Source organism: Micropterus salmoides, unplaced genomic scaffold (genome assembly GCF_014851395.1).
Source record: "Micropterus salmoides isolate LMB-PRFRI ecotype aquatic unplaced genomic scaffold, ASM1485139v1 Ms_hic_scaffold_5, whole genome shotgun sequence".
Classification (NCBI taxonomy): Eukaryota; Metazoa; Chordata; class Actinopteri; order Centrarchiformes; family Centrarchidae; genus Micropterus; species Micropterus salmoides.
In genome coordinates this window covers 9,768,889-9,789,851 of record NW_024044237.1, presented here as the reverse complement: position 1 = coordinate 9,789,851, position 20,963 = coordinate 9,768,889, and the positions used below count along the sequence as shown (strand labels likewise).

The following is a 20,963-nucleotide window of genomic DNA, read 5'->3' as shown; positions in this document are numbered from 1 at the left end:
GGCCTGTTCACCCTGCTGCCTTCTGTGAAGAGATATAGAAGTTTCTGCTGCCACACCACCAGACTGCAGAGCAGCTTTTCCCCCCAAGCTATCAGACTCTTAAACTCTAATTCATCTTCAGCACTGCTTTATTAATATATACACAAGCTTCTTTTACCCATGCTCGACTGTCATGTCTTGAATTAACTTGTGAAAACAGTATCTGTATAACTTACCTACTGTATTCAGTAGGCGATTTGAGGGGGATGAGGATGCCATCCCCCTTTCTAACAAAATTACCAAAATGAATCCCCCTTTTTAACCTGCTATCCCCTAGAAGCAGAGAGAGTGTAGGGGCAAAGGGGTTGTTTAGTTGAATAAGTTAGCTAGTCTGCCTGACTCATTGATCCTTTATCTGACTGAGGTTTGTGCAAGTTAGACTCTGGCCCCGACCATGGCTCTGAAATCAGAAGCCTTAACTCTTCTGTGTATTGATAAATCCATTGCACTGTCCGTGGTGCTGAAATAGCAGACAGATTTGTAATTAAGCCTGTTTCTCTCAGACCTGCCCTTTTGTCAGGTCTCTAAATAGTTGGTTCTGGGAAGAAAGCAATAGAGTTTAGAGAACAAAGTTCCACAAACATGTAAAACAGCCTGACTTTATAAAATGCTGTCTCGGTTTGGAGTCCTGCAGCACAGTGAAATGGACCTGAGCTCAGTCTGCATCTTACAGCCGCCTCAACAGCTGCAAACTGGCAGGCTGGCAGCTCCAACTTTGCTCTACTGTTAATTTCCTGACAGAAGGTCAGTGCTGTTTTTTGCCACCTAAACTCACTGCAAGACATGAAGGAGCGAATTAGCTTTGAAGGACCTGTCCATCTCACATTTATTATCAGCAGACCCAAAATGAATATGTTGCTCATGAAATGCCTTTGTTTGTGAATTTGTTTGAGTGTGTATTTATCTGGCAATATATGGATGTGCATATTTTTTATTTTGTGTTCATTGACGGTGCAAGGGTTAATTATGTTTAAAGAAAAGCTGTCTATGTCATTATGCATAGGAGGCTGAATGTTCATCTCTTATATAATACCAAATATCAACCGTCTTCGGCCTACAAAGCGGAGGAGGCGGAGGCAATCTGCAATGCTCAAACAACCCATGCAACTCTGCAAGAAACCAGCTGCCTTTACAGTATCTTCATACTACAGTAACCAATGTTATCTTGTAAGACAGTGACACTGTGTGCAAAACAACTTTCTGGGCAATTGTACTAAAGAACCGGCTTCAGAAATATTGTTCTAATTAAACTTTAGAATAGTCGTGCCATGTATTTTGTGAAGACGTGACAAAGATTTATGGAACGTTGGAAATGTAAAGCAAATTTTGTTAGTGTGTCCTTTAGGTTTCCTTTTCACCCCTGACAAGCATCAAACTGTTCAAATCTTTAGAAAACTGTTCCTTCAAGTATGAATAAAAGGCCATTCCTCTTTCTCACACAAAGTGCCCTTTTCTGTTGCCAGAGCCAACACTCCCCCGTGTGTTTGCATTTCTTTAACCTGACAAACTGACACTGGGATTTCCTACAAGCAAGTGTAGTGTGTGGGCTGCTTTGTTGAGCTGAGATGTGCAGGGTCATGTGTATATGCGTGGGAGGAGGTATGTACAGTATCAGGTTCTAAGTATATTTACTGGTACACACAATGAACTAAAAGAAGTGTTGGCAGCCAAGTCAGCTTAATTTAGGAAGACATTATCACTGATGCCTTATTTACTCAAACACTAACATGCCTTTCAATAGATTCTCTTAGTCCTGGAATTTGCGTTTCTATACTTCAGAAAGCAATCCAACACAGTTAGGAAACGTCGAGTCCCTGCCTAAAACAGACTGTGATCCGTCTGTGCCATCTAGTGGAGAATTAATATGAGTGACTCACAGAACTGATGAGCAAGCCTGAAGACCCTATCCTGTAACTCCTGTTAATTTAGTCTGACGTATTATTTTCCCCTGGCATTTATAACCAATTAACGACTTTGTGTTTATTGTTTCACATATCGTCCCCGCAAAATCGAGGCACCATCACCATGGTGATTTAAAGAGAGTAGTGACAGCAGTGTTAGACGTTGTAAAATATTTTAATGCAATGACTTCATTGATAAACAGCTAAAGTCATGTGCAGGGCAGACTTTACAATACACACAAGCTAAGAGAGCATTACAGGGAGACCGTGAAGGCAACATTACCAAGACAACAGCAAGCAAACAGAACAGCGCAGCAAGAAGAGAAAAACATTTTGTTGTGTTGTGTTAGTTCTGTGTATGAACAGAAGTACCAGACGATAGGTTGTATTGACGTCAAAGTGAAGAAGTGAGTGAAACAATTTTCTTTATGCTAACCTGTAAGCTACAGTAGCTGGACTCTGTATCATGAGAGGCACAAACTGGGGCTAACCTGTAGCTAGTTTGGAAAGCTAACGTTTACAGTTTAGCCTACTGCAGGATAAAATGTTAATCCAGTCGTGATATGTTGCTAGGATAACTGCACAGAAGCTCATTTTAAGGATCGTAAAGCACTCAGTAAAATATTTTATTTTTTTCTAAACTGACGCTAAAGTTGCATCTTATCACATTAACCAGATAGGCCTATCTTTTGTGAAAAATCAAAACTAAGTTGCTTTTCAAAACAGAATAAGCATACAAAGGAGCTACTTAAAAAAAACACAAATGTATATATATATATATAAACCACCAAAACGCCAAATGACCAAACTCCAGTGTGCCTCAGTGACAGAAATGAGCCCTGTGGGTCCCTGTCAACTCCCATTTCTTACTCTCTGTACATTGTGTATGTGCCATGTTGCCTTCAAGTACCCACCATCAGACGCACAGCAAGGCAGATAATTAGACATGGAAGCTTCACTATATAATATTAAACATGAAAACAGCTGGTTTGCCAAGCATAAATGTAGGTTGTAAACGATATAAAATGCTCACTGTAGAATTATGTCTTGATGCTGAAGTAAAAAGCAGGCACAACTTCAAAAGCTGAGGAGCTTTGACAAAGAGTCCGGCAAAGTAGCCAGCATCCTACTACCCAAGGAGTTCAGGCTGAGGTCTGGGTCATATGGGGTTTAGAAATGTATTTCTGGTTTGCTTTGTATTACTTAAATAATCTTAAAATTAAGTATTTGGGTTCTTGCTGTTTGTCATCCATAAAAAGGGTTTCATTTGTATTCTTTCTGTAACCTGCAGCCAAATTAAACGGTGAGGCAGTGCGGCGCAAGATGACAGAAGTAACCTCAGAGATGTCGTCACCAAAGCCCAGTAAATATTTGCTCTGTTGCCCTGCTTTACACATAAGACAACATATAAATACAGTCAGTGATTGATGATGAATTTGTACCATCATCAACAATGTGCTTTCAACAGAAGGACCAGAGATTTCTTCAGGCAGCATTGTTGTTTCAGAGAGTGCTGCCAAATCACATAAACCAGGTACAGCGGCAAAGTGACAGATTTGTGAAATAAAAAGAATGGAAACAATGAAACTGTTAAAAACTATATGCATAACAGCTTTATTACATTGTGTGTAGACTTGAGGAGGAGGAGGGAGACTCGACAGAGCCCATTCAAAGTGCCAGACAGTAATAGTATTTTTCTACTGAGTATCAACGAAAGAGGAGACCGAAAAGAGGTTGGTGTTTGATTACAGCTGTGTACGTACAAATAAGTTATTTTTCATACATTGCATGCTTTTTGCTTGACACAGTGTGTCGACGATTGCCATGTTCAAGTCCTGCTGCTGTTCTCCTCCATGCACAGGAGATGCGTAAATTCCTGGCTTTGCCAATTGATGAGAAAACGACCCACGCTGCACGAATGATGGCCAATCTGAAGAAAGAGCTGGCAAAAAAGGGGGAGGGGGAGGAGGCGGAGGAAGAGGAAGAAAAGGATAAGAAGAGGAACCTAAAACAAATCAAGAGTAGGACAGTTCTTTCTAAACAAACACCGGGCAGACAGGAACTGAAGATGGCCATGATGAAACGAGGTGAGAGAATTACTATAGCTTTTAAAACCCCTATGTGTGTTGCATACCATGGCTAAAAGCTCTAATCTGACTGTTAACTATTGTCTGTCCTCTATTCCCAGAAAACGTTACAAAAGACAGCAAACATGAATTAATCTCCATGGAACGGCAGAAGGCAGTGTTGGAGGTAAACGATTTCAGGAGTTGCTAGGATCTCAGTAAAGGTGGAGCCGTGTCAACCGTCAGGATGGAACTCAGTTTCTCAGTCTGCTGTGACTGGTGCTTTCTGTCGGTGTTGAACCACACCCATCATCTATTTTTAAAAATAAAAAGTGAAAACACAGCTAGGTTTGTTTTTTTTTAATATCTGAAACATGATCTGTTCTTCTGAAAGAGCACATCCAGCCTCAATGTCATTTGGATATTGATGATATTTTATAGTTTCCCCACTACATCAAATATTCCTGTAGACAGGCATGACTGACCAGATCTGGACCATGTTTTGCCAGCTAAATTAAAGGAGTCCTCCACTGATTTAGGATTTAAGTTCCATAAAAATTCTTTCATTTTTATAGGAACTCCACTGGTTTTACACATCCAAGAATGTTTACAGGTGTTGTAAAGCACTACTGCAAATGTGATAAGTTGTATTTAGCCTTTTGTGGCTCCAGAGGGAGCTATGTGATGTCTGATAAATTAGTTTATGTTATGTTAAGTAGCTACTTAACTCCGCAATCTCTGACCAAACTGCTGCTAAATACCCTTTTTAAAAGACTAACGTCAGCCTAATATACCAGGTTTGCTTTCTCATATCAAAAATTAAAATGTTTACATTCACCTGATTAGCTCATCGAAAGGAATACAACTGTAGAAACAGAGTGACATGGACATGAAGTCACAGGCTACACGAAGTGAGCATCACTTATATTATCCAAAACTAACTCAGCTAAGCAACAAACCAAAATAAATGCATTATGGAAAAAGGAAAATGATCGAGGGATTTATACGTTTTAAGTATTAATTATTTGCAGTATTATAAAAAGTGCTGTATGGTGGTTGTTTTGTTCAATGAGTATCTTCTTTTTTCCCTGCCAATACATGTCTGACTTTGCCATAACTCTCCCTTCCTCAGCTATCTCTGATGACAAAGAGGTCTGAGATTATGAAGATGGACAAGGCAATTGCAAAAGAGGAGGGACAGCTGAAACGGCTTGAAAAGATCATTGAGAGAGACAACCTCAACTTTGAAGAGTTCCTCAGGGAGAACGAGAAGAAGTCTGTGGAGGCCAGAGCATTGTAAGAAGTATTAATATATGACATGCTGGCTATTTTTGACATTGTGTCAAAAAATTAAAGAATTTTTGCCCTAAAGAGGACATGAATATGACGTTTAAAAAGTTAAGTTGAAATGGTTGTCTTGTCTCTGTTGTCAGTTTCGAACGGGAGGCCAAGTTCAAACAGGAGAAGAATGCTGAGATCAAGAAACTGACTGCTGAAATAGGGACCATAAAAAGGTGTCACTCTGATAATGAATGACTGTGCACACTACCCATGTTTTAGTGCACCACAGTGTTTACCCAAAAGGTGCACTGAGAGGAACTATAAATAAGGGTGAATATAATTTGTTATGCCATGTTGATTTGAATCTACTCTTTCTTCTTTCATAGTGAGATCGCCAGGTTTGAAGAGATCCTTATAGACTACAAGAGATACAAGAAGCTTCTGTTCAAGTTGTCTCCTCCAGAGTGGCAGGAGACCCAGAAGACTTTGAAAGCTAAAGTACTGTCTGACGGAGACTGTCAGGAGAAGCAGAACGGGGAGCCTGAGGAGTCAGCTATGAGAAACGGCAAGTACTTTGTGAATCAACATAATAAAGATGATGAGGACCTGGGTAATACTGGCTAATGACCTGATATTGTTGTTTTTTATTCAAACTCAAAGTTTGTTCAATGAGCACCTTGTTACAGCAAGTATGGATCTTGCTAATAGTGTGATTTGAATGATAACATGTGCACAGGTTTGGAGGGCAAGGTTTCCAGTCCAGGTCGAGAGCTGCCTTCCATCAGAGAGACCAGGCTGTCCTCAGCCCCCAGCGACACGCTGTAAGGAAACACCGACACACCCACCTCCATCCCAACACTGAGGACCTTTTTACTGCTCGCCCTGTATTTATCTAATGTGTCCATGACTTCCTGTTTATTTTTATCCTGTTGAAGTATGCCCTTGTGAAATTTTTTTAAGACATCTTGCAGTAAATTCATTTGAAATCCTGTTCTTATGCTGCAAAAACGTTCTCCTGACCCAAACTCTTTCTTTCAGGATGACACATGCTAAACTGGATAGTGACAGCTCAGAATTTGAGGTCAGTTTTCCAAAACTGAAAACCTAGTTGACTAAACATCTTTTTACATCTTCAGCATTTTTTAAAATCTTGTCCACCTTGTTTGTCTCCCTCGCAGGATGAGCCAGAGCTGTACTTCACTGATCCCAAACAGCTACTGGATCTGGTGACAGAGCTTACAGAGCAGAACTTGTCCCTGATTCAGAACTCTACAAGGGTGGAGGAGACACTGGAAGAGCTCCGACAGTCCATGGAGACAACCAGGAAGAAGATGTAAGAGTTATGGGTCAAAGGGTGATGCTCTGTGAATGAATGGTTTTAGTATTAGGCCTGTCTTTCTTAAAATGAGCAGACTTGTTCTCTCCTGAACTCTACATGTGCCAAAATATATTCCTTCAATCTGCTCGTCTTCCTTAATGTTTTTCCTTGGAATTTCAGACCGTTTTTTTCCCTGTACACTATTTACTCCCTCATCCCCTCCTCTTTCCCACATCTGTCGAATGCTGAATCATTCCTGTCTGAAGTGAAAAGGATGAAGAGCAGCTAATGCTTGAGCTAAACGACATGAACCAGAGAATCGACAAAGAGAAGGCAAGAGGCACCAAGCTCAAACAGAAGGTTCAGCTCCATGTCTCATTGAAGACAGAAGACCAGGTAAGAGAGCTGCATGTGTTTGACTACATTTTAATCCAAGAGCAGAGTGACTACAACACCCAGGAAGTTGGCATGAGTAGCTTTGAGCAGTAGATATCTCGTCCCATCTCATTTTTTCCTCTTCTATCCATCCCACTTCCTCCTCTTGCTCACAGGACATTATGTTGGACGCTCTGGGTGAGAAGGTGGCAGAGGTCCATCGCTGCTGCGTGGATGACAGGATGACCAACCTCAGCACCTTGGAGAAGCTGGCCAATATAGAGAATCGTATGTCTTTACTGCTGCAGGGCCTTGAGGGCATCCCTGAAGAAAGCTTAGAGATGATGAAGAAGATCAAGGACAGTGAGAGGAGGAGCCGGTACGTCTTAGTGACTATACTTTGCTAATTTTCTCTGGATTGCAAGAAAAAAAAAAATCAATAGTGCCACAAATTCAACCATCTTCTGACGGTAATGTCAAATGGCAATGTCATAACCTTTGGCAATTTGACACACAACAAAACTCCTGGAATGCTTTGCACGACAGGATGTTTTTCCTTCAAGATATTTACTTAATAAAAAATACATGTTATTTGAGAAGTCCCTCTCTTCTTACATCACGTCGCAGGCAGCGTGAAGAAAAGCTGAGAGAGCAGAGCGAGAAACAGAAGGAAAGGATGAGGAGGTACATGGAGAGATCCCTGGCTGACTCCAAGAAAATAGTAAGTCATTTGCTCACAAATTGCTTCAAACAGTGTTTTATGCTATTCTTTGAATTTTGTATGACCACTAGTAAACATCACAATTCACTATCAGTTTACATATTAACAGAAGCTCACGGTGTATCCTTATACAATCACAACTGAATTTACAGTAAAAGTAAAACAATAAAACAAACCGAGGAGCAATGCTTAAACTGTAGCCCATTTTCTTTCAGAGTGGGAGAAAGCTCATGCCCAGATGCATGCCTGTTGCCCAGAAAGCGAGAGTCCGCAATGTGGACAACACCCCTGCTGAAGATGAGATCCATGCCTACCTCTTCACCACTGAGGACATAGAGTAACAAAGAAGAAAGAAAAGAAAATAATGTTTTTAAAACAAGAGTGTAATCATGCCTCCAAGCCAGCTGGGGAGTGAAAATGTTTAATTATTGGATATTTGGTTGCCTACACCACATTAATGACATAAATGTTCCTACTACACCTCTATTGCTGACTCTATATGTCCTACAGGTGTAATTGATTCTAGTAAATATACATAAATTATGTGATAGTTGAAATGTACCTCCATCTGTGCTGTGCAATCACTAAGCAAAATGAAGATGATCCAATTATCCTTCCGACTAAACCTGGTCTTATTTATGAACTACAAGTTCCAACAAAACGACAGTAGGCGGTGGTGTTGAACGTTTCTGTCTGCTCTGTCATCAACCGGAGAGGAAGGAGGATGAGGAAGTGGCTGGAGCAGCAGGACTGGACTAGGAGATGTAGCTACCTACACTGAAGCACCTACAGCTGTCAGGAGGTTACTAGCTAGGCAGCTAGATAATAGGAATATTTGACAATGCGATGGGCAACTGCTGGGCATACTGTGTTGGGCTCTTCAGGAGAGAAGCCAACCGGATCCAGAGAGGAGGCGGGTAGGTGAAACAGGGCACTAAGTTAGCTGTGTGAGCTAACTAGCATACAGGCATCCTCTGAACCAGCGCACCCGTTTACTGCTAACGTTAGCTATAAGTTGGTTAGCCGATAACTGATACGTGTAACATTAGACTTGTGACAGCTCTGTGTGTTAGCCGTGCAGTGGTGCTGTAACCGAGAGATAACGTTAAAGGCCAGCCAGGAAGCTAACTCACGGGGTACGAAATAGGAGGGTCTCTGTGGGGTCTACCCTGCAGCCAGCTAGTGCCACCAGGAATGAAGACCCCACCCCTATTGTCAACAGTCTGCACATGTAATGTTAGTTTAGCTACGTTAGTGATAATTAAATAAGCACACTAGCATCAGTGGAAGAGCGGGCTAGGGCTGCTTAAGAAGACAATGATCGTACACTAATATTTGGTTATTGCAGTTCAGTAACGTTATGTCTGTCAGCCCTGGTGCATATACTGGGTCTCAGTGTCTTGCGCGCAGGCCGTTGTGTCATCAAATTTAAGGTTAATAATTGATGTTTTTTAGTCTGACTTCACGTTGTGTTCTGTTAAGATCACAAAAGGCTTTCTCTCATACAGCAGCAAGCTGTTTCACACTCATAACATCACTTCCATATGGTTACATATCGGAACAGATGCAGGGTTGGTTATAAGGTGTTATTGTGGGATTGGTAATTTGGAAACCTCCATTATAAATATGTGAACATCCACTTTGCGCCCATTAGGTCATGTTTTAACAATAAACTGCCATATACAGGTGCTGGTCATATAATTAGAATATCATCAAAAAGTTTATTTATTTCAGTAATTCCATTCAAAAAGTGAAACTCTGATATTATATTCATTTATTACACACAGGCTGATATATTTCAAATGTTTATTTCATTTAATTGTGATGATTAAAACTGACAACTAATGAAAATCCCAAATTCAGTATCTCTGAAAATTTGAATATTACATGAGACCAATACAAAAAAAGGATTTTTAGAAATGTTGGCCAACTGAAAAGTATGAACATGAAAAGTTTGAGCATGCACAGCACTCAATACTTAGTTGGGTCTCCTTTTACCTGAATTACTGCAGCAATGCGGCGTGGCATGGAGTCGATCATTCTGTGGCACTGCTCAGGTGTTATGAGAGCCCAGGTTACTCTGATAGTGGCCTTCAGCTCTTCTGCATTGTTGGGTCTGGCTTATCGCATCTTCCTTTTCACAATACCCCATAAATTTTCTATAGGGTTAAGGTCAGGCGAGTTTGCTGGCCAAATAAGAACAGGGATACCATGGTCCTTAAACCAGGTACTGGTAGCTTTGGCACTGTGTGCAGGTGCCAAGTCCTGTTGGAAAATGAAATCTGCATCTCCATAAAGTTGGTCAGCAGCAGGAAGCATGAAGTGCTCTAAAACTTCCTGGTAGACGGCTGCGTTGACCTTGGACCTCAGAAAACACAGTGGACCAACACCAGCAGATGACATGGCACCCCAAACCATCACTGACTGTGGAAACTTTACACTGGACTTCAAGCAACATGGATTCTGGGCCTCTCCTCTCTTCCTCCAGACTCTGGGACCTTGATTTCCAAAGGAAATGCAAAATTTACTTTCATCAGAGAACATAACTTTGGACCACTCAGCAGCAGTCCAGTCCTTTTTGTCTTTAGCCCAGGCGAGACGCTTCTGACACTGTGTCTTGTTCAAGAGTGGCTTGACACAAGGAATGCGACAGCTGAAACCCGTGTCTTGCATACGTCTGTGCGTGGTGGTTCTTGAAGCACTGACTCCAGCTGCAGTCCACTTTGTGAATCTCCCCAACATTTTTGAATGGGTTTTGTTTCACAATCCTCTCCAGGGTGCGGTTATCCCTATTGCTTGTACACTTTTTTTTTTCTACCACATCTTTTCCTTCCCTTCGCCTCTCTATTAATGTGCTTGGACACAGAGCTCTGTGAACAGCCAGCATCTTTAGCAATGACCTTTGGTGTCTTGCCCTCCTTGTGCAAGGTGTAAATGGTCGTCTTTTGGACAGCTGTCAAGTCAGCGGTCTTCCCCATGATTGTGTAGCCTACAGAACTAGACTGAGAGACCATTTAAAGGCCTTTGCAGGTGTTTTGAGTTAATTAGCTGATTTGAGTGTGGCACCAGGTGTCTTCAATATTGAACCTTTTCACAATATTCTAATTTTCTGAGATCCTGATTTTGGGGTTTTCATTAGTTGTCAGTTATAATCATCAAAATTAAAAGGAAACACTTGAAATATATCAGTCTGAGTGGAATTAATGTATACATTATACAAGTTTCACTTTTTGAATGGAATTACTGAAATAAATCAACTTTTTGATGACATTCTAATTATATGACCAGCAGCTGTACACTAGGGTAATAAAATCGTGATTTTGTGGCACACTCACACATATAAATCACAAAGTGAAATAAAAATAAAATATTTTAATGATCACAAGTCACAGTCCTGTGGCTGTTGCAACATGACTGTGTACACTGTGCTTCTGCCTCTGAATTATTTGAGTCAACACTCGGGACAACAATAAAATCCTCATCACCAGATGAGTTACTATGATCAGAACCATTCGATATCAGATAAAGTGCTGCTTTTGAAGGGTCTAAAGGAACACATCAGGTTCAAAGGTGATTCAAAGGCTCAGATTGTTGCCAGTGTCATCATGCTGTCTTAATTATTCATACAGGTCCAAATACTTCCGAAGCAGTACCACAGGGGAACATTATACAATAGAGGTATGAGTCGTACATTTGATAGTATTGCTAGTATCTTTTTTTAATGATGCCTGTTCAGTAATATGTTTTATCTAATTGTGACATTTAATTTTGCAGTTTGAAAATCTGGTTGAGAGTGATGAGGTAAGTCTGATCAACCTTCTGATCATGTGCTGATGACCTGTTCATGTATAAGAGTTATCAGAACCTAAATAAGTTTGAGGATAGGGCTGCAACTAATGGTTATTTTCATTATCGATTTAATCTGTCAGTTATTTTCTCCAGTAATCGATTAGTTGTTAGGTCCAGAAGATTGTGAAAAATGTCGATCAGTTCTCAAAGCCCAAGGTGACATCATCAAATGTCAAATATATTCAGTTTACTGTCAGAGAGGAGTAAAGAAACCAGAAAATATTCACATTGTAGGCGCTGAAATCAGAGAATATGGACGTTAAAGCCGATTAATCGATTATCAAAATAGTTGCTGATTAATTTAATAGTTTACTACTAATCGATTAATATAGTAATCATTACAGCTCTGTTTGAGGAAAACACTGTTAATGAGCTTTCTCTATTATTGGAACCAATGAAATTGTAATAGACGTGTTTTATAAGACGTGTAGTCTGATTAAAAGCTGCATTACGATGGTACTCCCAGGATACTTTTTACTTTTAGACTTCTGTCAGACTTTCCCCTGATAGCCATCATCCAGTGATGGATGGAAAACACAGCAGTCAGGGAGTAACTCAATTACAGTTTGCAGAGTCTCAGACTAGTACCACTTAAGTCAAACAGCGCAGTGAGGAAGATGCATTTCACATTGCTGAATAGTAAAATGTTGTGTTTGCTGTATTGCAGGCTGAGAGCCCACAGCCCTGCCCGAGGTAAGGGCAAAACATCTTGCATTTTCTTTGACCAAAAAGATTTTGAAAGAACAGTTTTACCTTCAAGTCTGTTCTCTTGTTCTTTTATTAGGCCCATCAGTGAAGATGAGATCAAGCACCTCAAAGAGCACCGCTACACTGCACTCTCAGACAAGCAGATCCTGATAGACCAGAAACTACAAGTGGAGGTGAGACACCATTTAAAAGGTCATCTATAGAGTGGTCTGTCTGTGTAAGAACAGCCCCCGTGATCCCGTTTTACGTTTATAGACCTATTTTTGCTTATTTTTAATTTGCTGCATTGTTTTTTCTGTTTTGTAATTTTCTGTTCTGTGTTTTGTGTTTGTTTCATTTTGTTATTTCTGCTTCAGTTAGAGGCACAAGAGGAGAAGTTGAGGCTAGAAGAGGAGGCTAGAAATGCCGCCCAGCGTGAGGCCGCCAGGTTGGCACGTGAACGAAAATTGAAGGAGGTGAGGCGGCACTGAGCGCTCCCTTCTGCCAGTTTGACTTACTGCTTGGCTAAAATAACTTCTCTAACCTACTGGCCCTGCAGTGGCTACCCAGCATTTCCAGTCCTCCGCCTTCTGCATCTTAAAGGAACACAGTGATACTTTTTGTCCTCATTAACCTGTCCTTGTTATCCAGTCAGGAGAATTGTTGTCTGTTTCAGGGCTTCATTTACCTGACAATATGTTGGTAGCATTCTTAATCGTCCTTTTAGAAATATAACAGTATTGTAGGAGCATTTGGTCTACTGCCAATACTGTTTCAGGGAAAGGCCTGCTGCAGGAAAACGGCCTTTCATAGTGATATAATGAAAATGGGACTCTTGTTTTAAGCCACATTCCACTGCTCCTCAGGTGCTGCTTTGTTTTGTTGTAGTTATTTGCTCACATGTTTCCCTGATAGCGCCAAAACTGTGAACTAGTTTTTTTTTTTCTTAATCATTAATATAGTCTGTTTCTATTTACTTGATCTATGGTTTTATTGTTAGCAGCTGTCTGCCCAGAAGAAACGGGGGAAAGCAGATGGCTCCGGCAGTGAAACTCAGCAAAGAAAGTGAGTCACTTAAGTTCATTAAACAACAGGGTAGTTGTTCAGCTGAGGACAAGCTGCGGTCATGAGGTTTTCATAGGTTTTAGTAGACATACTTAGTAGACAGTAATGCTTTGTGTATTTCAAAGGGTGCGACATTACGAGAGTCTATCATCCACCTCAGTTGGTGGCATCGGCGTTGCCAGGTTATTTTTTCAGGGCTTCAAATAACGTGACCCCCCACCGTTACTCATGACACACCTGACCAGCAACGCAGACACCTGTCGCTCTATGTCCTGCTGTCTCTCTCCCACTCCCTCAGAGACACTTTGCTCTGTTTGACTGTCTCTCTGCTCCAGGATGCTTCATTCCCTCTAAAGCGGCTGTGAGCTGCACTTAATCAGAGGTGCTCAAGTGAACATTTGTGTGGAATTGTGGTGATATTTCTGTCTGATCACAAGTGGTTTCAGTTTCGGTTTTCTTCCTCTGATGAACAGCAGTGCGCTCGTCTCATCGAGTAGGCTGCAAGTCAAATTATTTATTTATATAGGCCAAACTGTTTTTTAAAAATGGGCCAACTATCGGCCCATAAAGCATCAGGCCTATACTGACATTGGGCCGGCGCAATCACATCTCTTACAGCACCCACTCCCTCCCCCTCTGCTCGAGCTGTTTCTTGTGTTGTGGGCCAAAAAAATAATAATTCGCTAAATGCGTGAAAATAACCGATATATAGATATGAGCTAAAAAAATAATAAGTTACTGATTCTAATATATTTTTATATTCTGAATTGTCATCTGCCAACTAAATTTTGTCCTTCCCTTTATAAAGATAAAGACATTTTCACCATAAATTGGTACAGAAGATGTCTCCAGAATTCAGGAAATTAAGTGTTTAATGCTCAAAATCTTCGGGGTGGGGCCTATCGAATTCTTCATCAATAAATAATTCTTAACTGAATTCAGATTAATTAAGCTAATTTATCATTGAGGTAAAAAGGTGCCATATGCACATTTGAAAACACTTTAGGCTACTTCAGGTATGCCTGCATGTATGTACACTCAGCTGGGATTAAATGAAATGAGAAAGTTGATCTACAGGAGAAACATATCTGACAGCCTTACTGCATTATATTACACTATATTCTTATTTTGAATTGTCATCTGAGACATTTCCTCAATAAATTGGTGCAAATAAATTCACCAGAATGCAGAAAATTAAGAGTTTAAAGCCCAAATTTTTCAGGGGGAGGACCCCCAGACCCCCCATTTTAATATCAGTGTTAATTATTATCAATAGTAATTATAAAATTCATAATAAATGTAGGTACATAATTTACTGTAGCTTTATAGATGTACGTTGGGTAGGCGGCAATGGGGGATGGGGGGGTTAAAACATGAAAGATATCTGTGCTGGGCTAAGCCCCCAATGTTTCAAGAGCCTGGAAAAGCCCCTGGTTGGTAGCAGCAAAATCTGTCATTTAATAATTGGTATTAACCAACAACTCACTACAAAGCACTACTGCCTAACTAATTTACACTGTGCTGGAAGGTAGAACAGCTAAAAACATTTAGTGGGAGGTGCTGTTCAGGCACACTGATTTTTGTGAAAAACAGTTCTGTTATTGTTGTGTTGATTGTTATCATGGGCCTGTTCCAGACAAGCCTCTGGGGAGGATTTTGACATCTACCTCCATAGTGTAAAAGCCCAGTCCGAGGCTTTCAGGAGCACCAGTAAGTGAACCTTCTAGCCTTAATTATACTAATTACAGGTGGATGTGTACAGTCAGTTGAAAAGGTGTAAGAGTTACATGCACTCTGTTGTAATAATTGACTGTTTCCAGGACTGCCCTCTGACACCAATGTGGTGACTCCCAACACAGAGTACAGCTGGGATTTCACCACCAAGACCCGCTCCACCAACGATGACGGGACCTCACTGGATCTAGAGTGGGAAGACGAGGAAGGTGAGAGTTTACATTTTTGCTGAAATTGGAAACCTTTCGGTGCCCCGGTAGCTCACCTGGTAGAGAGTGTGGATCATGTACTAAGGCTGAGTCTTCATCTCAGCCGCCTGGGTTCAATTCCAGCCTGGGGCCCTTTGCTGAATGTGAATCTATGTCTCTCTCTCTCTCTCTCTCTGTCTCTCTCTCTCTCCCTCCAGCTGTCCCTATCTAAAAAAAATTTTTTTTTTTAAAGATCTGATCCATACATATATAGCATCTAAGTTAGGTTCCATAAAAAAACTAAAAATACAATAACATGTAATATGTTAACATTTAAATTTTGTTTAGACAGTCTAGGAACAGGTTTCATGGATTCTCTCAGAATCACCAGATCACTGCCTGCAGCAGTTTTTGACTTCAGTGACTTCTGCCGTCAGAATGAAAGCTCATGTCCTTGCATCGTAGGAATCAATCGTGCGCTTCCAGCCTGGGAGAGGTCTCGGACGGAGGAGGACATCCTGCGCGCAGCCCTGAGGCCTGGCAGCAAGCAGATGAACAGCGGCCCGACCTCGGCCTCCGAGGACTCCAACGCGCTGGAGTGGGAGAATGATTTTGTGAGTAACCATCCAGAGGACAATGCAGACACTGAATTCGAAGGGTTTGTCAATCCTGTCCTAGACACTCCCTCTGAGGATGCCACGGACTGTGGCCTCAGGTTGGACAACCAGGACAGATAGTGTCCAGCACCAAAGGGGACGTTGTGTGCACTCTTCATGTCAAAGCTCACCAGCTTTTTGCCTCATGACATGGAAATGTACTTACTTGCTCTTCATAGTCTGTAACATGAGACTCTGATGCTGCAGGAATATGTGTTTCTACACTACAGTAGTGTGGGGATGTTTTTATCAAATACTCGTTTTTCAGTGCCTTCATTTGCCAAATTAGCTGACCATTTTATGCATCGTAACTTAAACTGTTACCATCCATTACCATTTGACACATTGTTCAGTAAGTGCTTATTTTCAACGCACAGTGCCCAAGTGACCATACAGAAGCTGCTGAGCTACGCTGAAGGGAAACTTTATAGGAAAAGCAGATGGCTGCTTTAGGAGCTGCATATTATACTCACTGCTGGAAATGGACATATATCACCGGTTGTGGGGAGATGGGAGGGTAACTTATTAAATTCCAGTTGACAATTTTTCCTATGCATTTGAACTGTCCTGTGTAGCAGCAGTAGACAGCCCTCTGTGCAGTACCCGGGGACCAACCGCAGTTATGAGGCCAGTACCTTGGTCACTTGGTCCTACATTTCTTTTGGTGTGAGACAAACACAGAATAAAACATCCATGCTACAGAAAAAATCCTCACTCAGACATCAGTGTCTCTCATCTTCAGTTTTATAAAGTTATTGCATGATGGCAAAAAAGGAACTGAGGTCTATGTAAAGGTTGCTAAACATTAATCTAAACCGTTTTGATTAATTGGTATAATAATGTCCGCATTCACATCATAAGTGAGGGTCTTTTTTTTTTCAGCATGGCCAATATGGGACCTGTCAAATTTAAAACTGCAACTGTAATTTGTGCATTTTCTGATATAATTGTTCAACTCATAGGATACCACTGAGACATTCATTGAACTCCATCTAGGCTCAAAACAGCTTTCCTACCTGATTATATGTGTCCACCTCTCAGGGCTAACAGCCTCTTGTCCAGAAAAATAAGAATAAAGAAGCCCAAGCATGAAAACAATTACTGACCTTTTGCAGTAATATGCTCAGTGGTGTTGTTTCTAAATATACACATTTCCATAAGTGACAGTTTTATAAACAACATGATTAAGCACACACCTACTGGTCTATTGTAGGTTTTAAACTTTTTCTTTTTTTCTTGATGTTTAGATTTTTTGTCAAAAACCAACAACTACACACACACACACTTTCTATATTATTGATTATGGGCAGCAGCTCGACATCATTTATATACAATTAGCATAGATAATGGTTTGGCAGAGCAGACGGGAAACAGAAGGCAAATGAGCCTCTTTCTTTATCCCAACAAATATAGTATCTAAACTGGCCTTTGTCATAGATTGCCAGGTTCCCACAACATTTAAGGAGCTGCAATCAGCACGATTGGTAGTGCTTATTCTGACCATTATTCTTGATCTAAATCCACATATGTCTGCTGGAAAGCAAAATGATTAAGCTGTTAATGTGAATATACAACAGGTGGAACATAACAGGAGACAATCTTAACTAAAAACAAAAATCTACTGGTTTCTGATTGGTTGCAGAAAAAGTAGCTCTGAACTAAGAACATTCACACATCCCACTGTGACTGCTCACTGCTAACAATGAAAGCAATATTTTGTGGACATTGTGAAAAGATAAATGACACGCAAACTGGAGTCTGGATGTAAAAAGAAAAATTACATGCAAACATGACTCATGTTGGATAAACTTTGTCATGTCCCTATAGTTGATCCGATGCTGCTGTAAGCATTATTCTAGTTCTTGTGCATAGCATTTTTATATCCTGAGCAAAGTTTAGGACAGTAGTGTTTCACATCGATTATTTAATCAGTTTGAATCAAAAGTAGTTTACTGAGTGCATTCCAATGTGTGGATTTGTAAAAGCTCTCCACTCTTAGAAGAGATTCACTGAAATGATTCACTTATGTGAAGAGGAAAATGTGCACTACTGTTGAAGTGTGTAGACGAGACACGGGTGACTTGCAGAGATTTTACTTCTTAATATTTGAGTGTGTAATTTAAGAATAGTATTGTTTTGAGCACATTTGAATATTATGTGTTGCTGCGAATACATGAATTCTGATTAATTCATTCAGTCATTTTCTGTATAAAAAAACCCTTAACATTCCCTGTTAAGAGAAAAAATGAAATATAGAAAAATGTATTGCCATCACATGCACTCACTGACCTAGTGTACAGCTGGGATTGGTACAATTTTAAGTAGCATTATTTCACAGAACCATCACCTTAATCAGTCTTGTTAGCTGTTGCTGCAAGTCACTTTGTTTTTAAAGATGATTCACACTGGCAGAATGTTTGAACAAACTAAATGAATTGGTGACTTTAGTACAGGCAGCTCCTAAACCAAGTCAAAGTTAAACTTGCACCACAATACAAATTACAAATACACAAAACAATCTACAGATCTCAGCTCTCTACTAGGAGCTTGGGATGTTCAACAAAAGTGAAACATCACTTTAACTAGAGGTACTACATGGCTGTATGGCAAGACAAGAGATGGGGCTAACTCTATTTACACTGCACTGTGTGTTTCTGTGTGATCTGTCACAGCTCAGTTTGTTGTACATGACCCCACTGTTGTTCAGGGGTTTGAGTCCCTTTTTAAGAATCCATACTTAAAATTGACACTGGTAAAAAAAAAAAATGCTGTTAACTAATTCACCAAAGCCTATTTACACTGTACAGTAATCATTTTTGTAAAGTATTGTAGTCATCATGTTTGCTCATTTATATGATTCCCAAAATCACATGTCAACCAATAAACCTCCTCAGTTTGTGTTGAATGTATTTATGTCCTTAAAGGCAGACTGCACAATGTTAAATTTTAGCTGGGGGGGTGGTGTTATTTGTTGCTTTCAACTGAGTTTAAAACAAAGCCAAAATGATGTGCAAATAGCACATGAAAGTAACTAGAAACTAACTAACTAGAAAAGACACTAGCAGTGCAGCAGATACAGTGCACATACAGTGTATAAAGAATTGATTCAAGGAATTGACGCATTTTAAAATAACTGATCACCATGCAGGTTCATTTTAAACCAGCATCATACAACCAGCAGCAGGCAGCATTAAAATAAAAAACCTTTTACACTCCTGCTGGAGCACTCTGCAGGTCATCCTCAGTGGTCCACCGCCTGACTCGGTTTTGGAAGCGCCGCTCTCACTAGTTGCTTCAAGATGTAGGAATGGGCTGTTGATAATCTGTCATAAATTTCCCACAACTAAATAGTAATTTTACTGCTCTGTGTTTTAAATGCAGTGATTCAACTTCCTGCCCGTTCACGTGTTACTCATTAGCATTGTGAACACTCTGCCTGTTATATCTCTGCTGTGAAAAATCCTCTGTGAACGGGAAGTGACTAATTTCATATGTGTTTTTCAAGTAGGGGAAGACTTGTGTAATTAACAGGCCGTGATAGACACGATGACTAAACTGTCAAAGAAAAGTGTGACACAAAGATACTCCAAGTACATCCAAACGTAATACATTTTATTTAAAATGTGTCTCCTAACAGCACTCTGACACTGCAAATCAGACCTCCTTGCACACTGATAATTTACCTGTTGATCACCAGTCAATCAAATCAGGTGATCTGCAGTCCACACTGATTATTTACAAAGTTGAATATAGTCAAAACTACCAAATTTGTTGGATAATGTAATTATGTCATGATTTGTTAGAGTTTATTACTTCATAAGGATCTCAGAATGTGTAATGATACGGACTGTAACAATGTAAAAAAAATAGGATTGTTATAACTGAAGTTGTAGATTACTCAATATGCTTAATACTTTGGTTACCACTCCATACAACAATGTGATGTAGTTCTTTCTGTGCATTCAAATGTGGTTGGTTTGCAGCAAGACATTTGAAAGTTGTTACACGTAACAGTTACTACCAGCTTTTTTGTTAGATACGGGCAGAAAAACGGATCCTCTGTAAACGCTCATCTGTCCTTTTTTACCGTGGTGGTCACAAAACTAGACTTTTTGTGCACCTGTATACCATGAACATGAAGGGTGGTAGATTTTGGGGAGAGTTAATTTCTTTCTGTACATGTTTGCACCTATAGAGACTCAACAGCTTTACCAGATGATATGTGCTTCATTTGCAGCTTGGACTCCTGTAAATAAAAGTTGTCTTTGCATATTTGTTCACTGTATATTTTTCCATTAGGAGGGATAAGGTAGTAGAAATAGTAATTGATTTGTGTTCATACATGAGGAAAATATTTGAATACTTGATACCATGGTCTGGATTTTTTGCATCAGGAGACATGAGTATACATGAGTGCAATTTCCAGTATCGGCTCACCATCACTACGTCACTGTTCATTGTGAATATTTAATTAGATCACTAAACTGAGCTGCACTGCGGCAATACTGTGCCATTGGTGTTGTCACAACCTCTTTTCTGATGTTATGTAAGAATAGCATCCAATCAGTTCTGCTGGTTATATTTGAGCATAAAATGTCTGTCTACTTTCAGAAGCTACTGTAATTGGGGATAGTAATAGAAAGATTTTGGAGATTGGCAGAGCTTTTCCCGCTCCTCATGCCTGGACCAAACATTGACCTGGTGTGAGTGTGATTATAGGGTTAACAGATGCCTGGCTCTCATGACTAATGAATAAAGCACATGTACCAGTGAAGGATTCCTCTTACTGAGACAATATTGATGATTATTATTAACAGGATATTATGTTTCTTGCAGCATGTAGCCATCTGGGTTTTGCTTGAATGCAGTGAATCCAGCTTCAAAATAAACAAGTACCCAAATTATGTTGTGTAACTTTTCCTGTAATAATTGATAGTCTGATGACCTTGGACTGTGTCGTCCAGTTAACCTAATAAAAGTCACAGATATTCAGTGTTAATATTCACGTACATTCACAAACAGAAAAGCATAGTTTTTTCCATCAAACTCAGCCTGTCATGCAGTTAACGTACCTTTTAGTTTG

The 20,963-nt window shown here is 40.2% G+C and overlaps 2 protein-coding genes across 5 annotated transcripts; both read left to right on the top strand.

Moving 5' to 3' along the window:
• Window positions 1-2,078: 2,078 nt before the first annotated feature.
• On the top strand, window positions 2,079-8,314 carry LOC119888654 (cilia- and flagella-associated protein 100-like). The gene is made up of 16 exons (XM_038699325.1): window positions 2,079-2,347; window positions 3,232-3,303; window positions 3,409-3,474; window positions 3,573-3,673; window positions 3,802-4,027; window positions 4,129-4,193; window positions 5,139-5,302; window positions 5,440-5,520; window positions 5,674-5,852; window positions 6,024-6,108; window positions 6,326-6,368; window positions 6,466-6,620; window positions 6,872-7,001; window positions 7,157-7,359; window positions 7,608-7,701; window positions 7,917-8,314. The coding sequence occupies exons 2-16, from the start codon at window positions 3,264-3,266 to the stop codon at window positions 8,040-8,042; spliced, it is 1,758 nt and encodes a 585-aa protein (XP_038555253.1). The 5' UTR covers window positions 2,079-2,347; window positions 3,232-3,263; the 3' UTR covers window positions 8,043-8,314.
• Window positions 8,315-8,381: 67 nt separating this feature from the next.
• On the top strand, window positions 8,382-20,150 carry ap1ar (adaptor related protein complex 1 associated regulatory protein). Of its 4 annotated transcripts, none has more exons than XM_038699328.1 (10): window positions 8,382-8,618; window positions 11,331-11,379; window positions 11,476-11,502; window positions 12,218-12,243; window positions 12,335-12,431; window positions 12,615-12,713; window positions 13,238-13,302; window positions 14,939-15,012; window positions 15,162-15,245; window positions 15,690-20,150. In XM_038699328.1, the coding sequence occupies exons 1-10, from the start codon at window positions 8,548-8,550 to the stop codon at window positions 15,959-15,961; spliced, it is 864 nt and encodes a 287-aa protein (XP_038555256.1). In that variant the 5' UTR covers window positions 8,382-8,547; the 3' UTR covers window positions 15,962-20,150. The 4 variants fall into 4 exon arrangements, with proteins under 4 accessions (XP_038555256.1, XP_038555257.1, XP_038555254.1 ...); XM_038699326.1 differs by having other exon boundaries at window positions 8,396-8,618; window positions 15,123-15,245; XM_038699327.1 differs by having other exon boundaries at window positions 8,399-8,618; window positions 13,241-13,302; window positions 15,123-15,245.
• The last annotated feature ends 813 nt before the right edge of the window (window positions 20,151-20,963 follow it).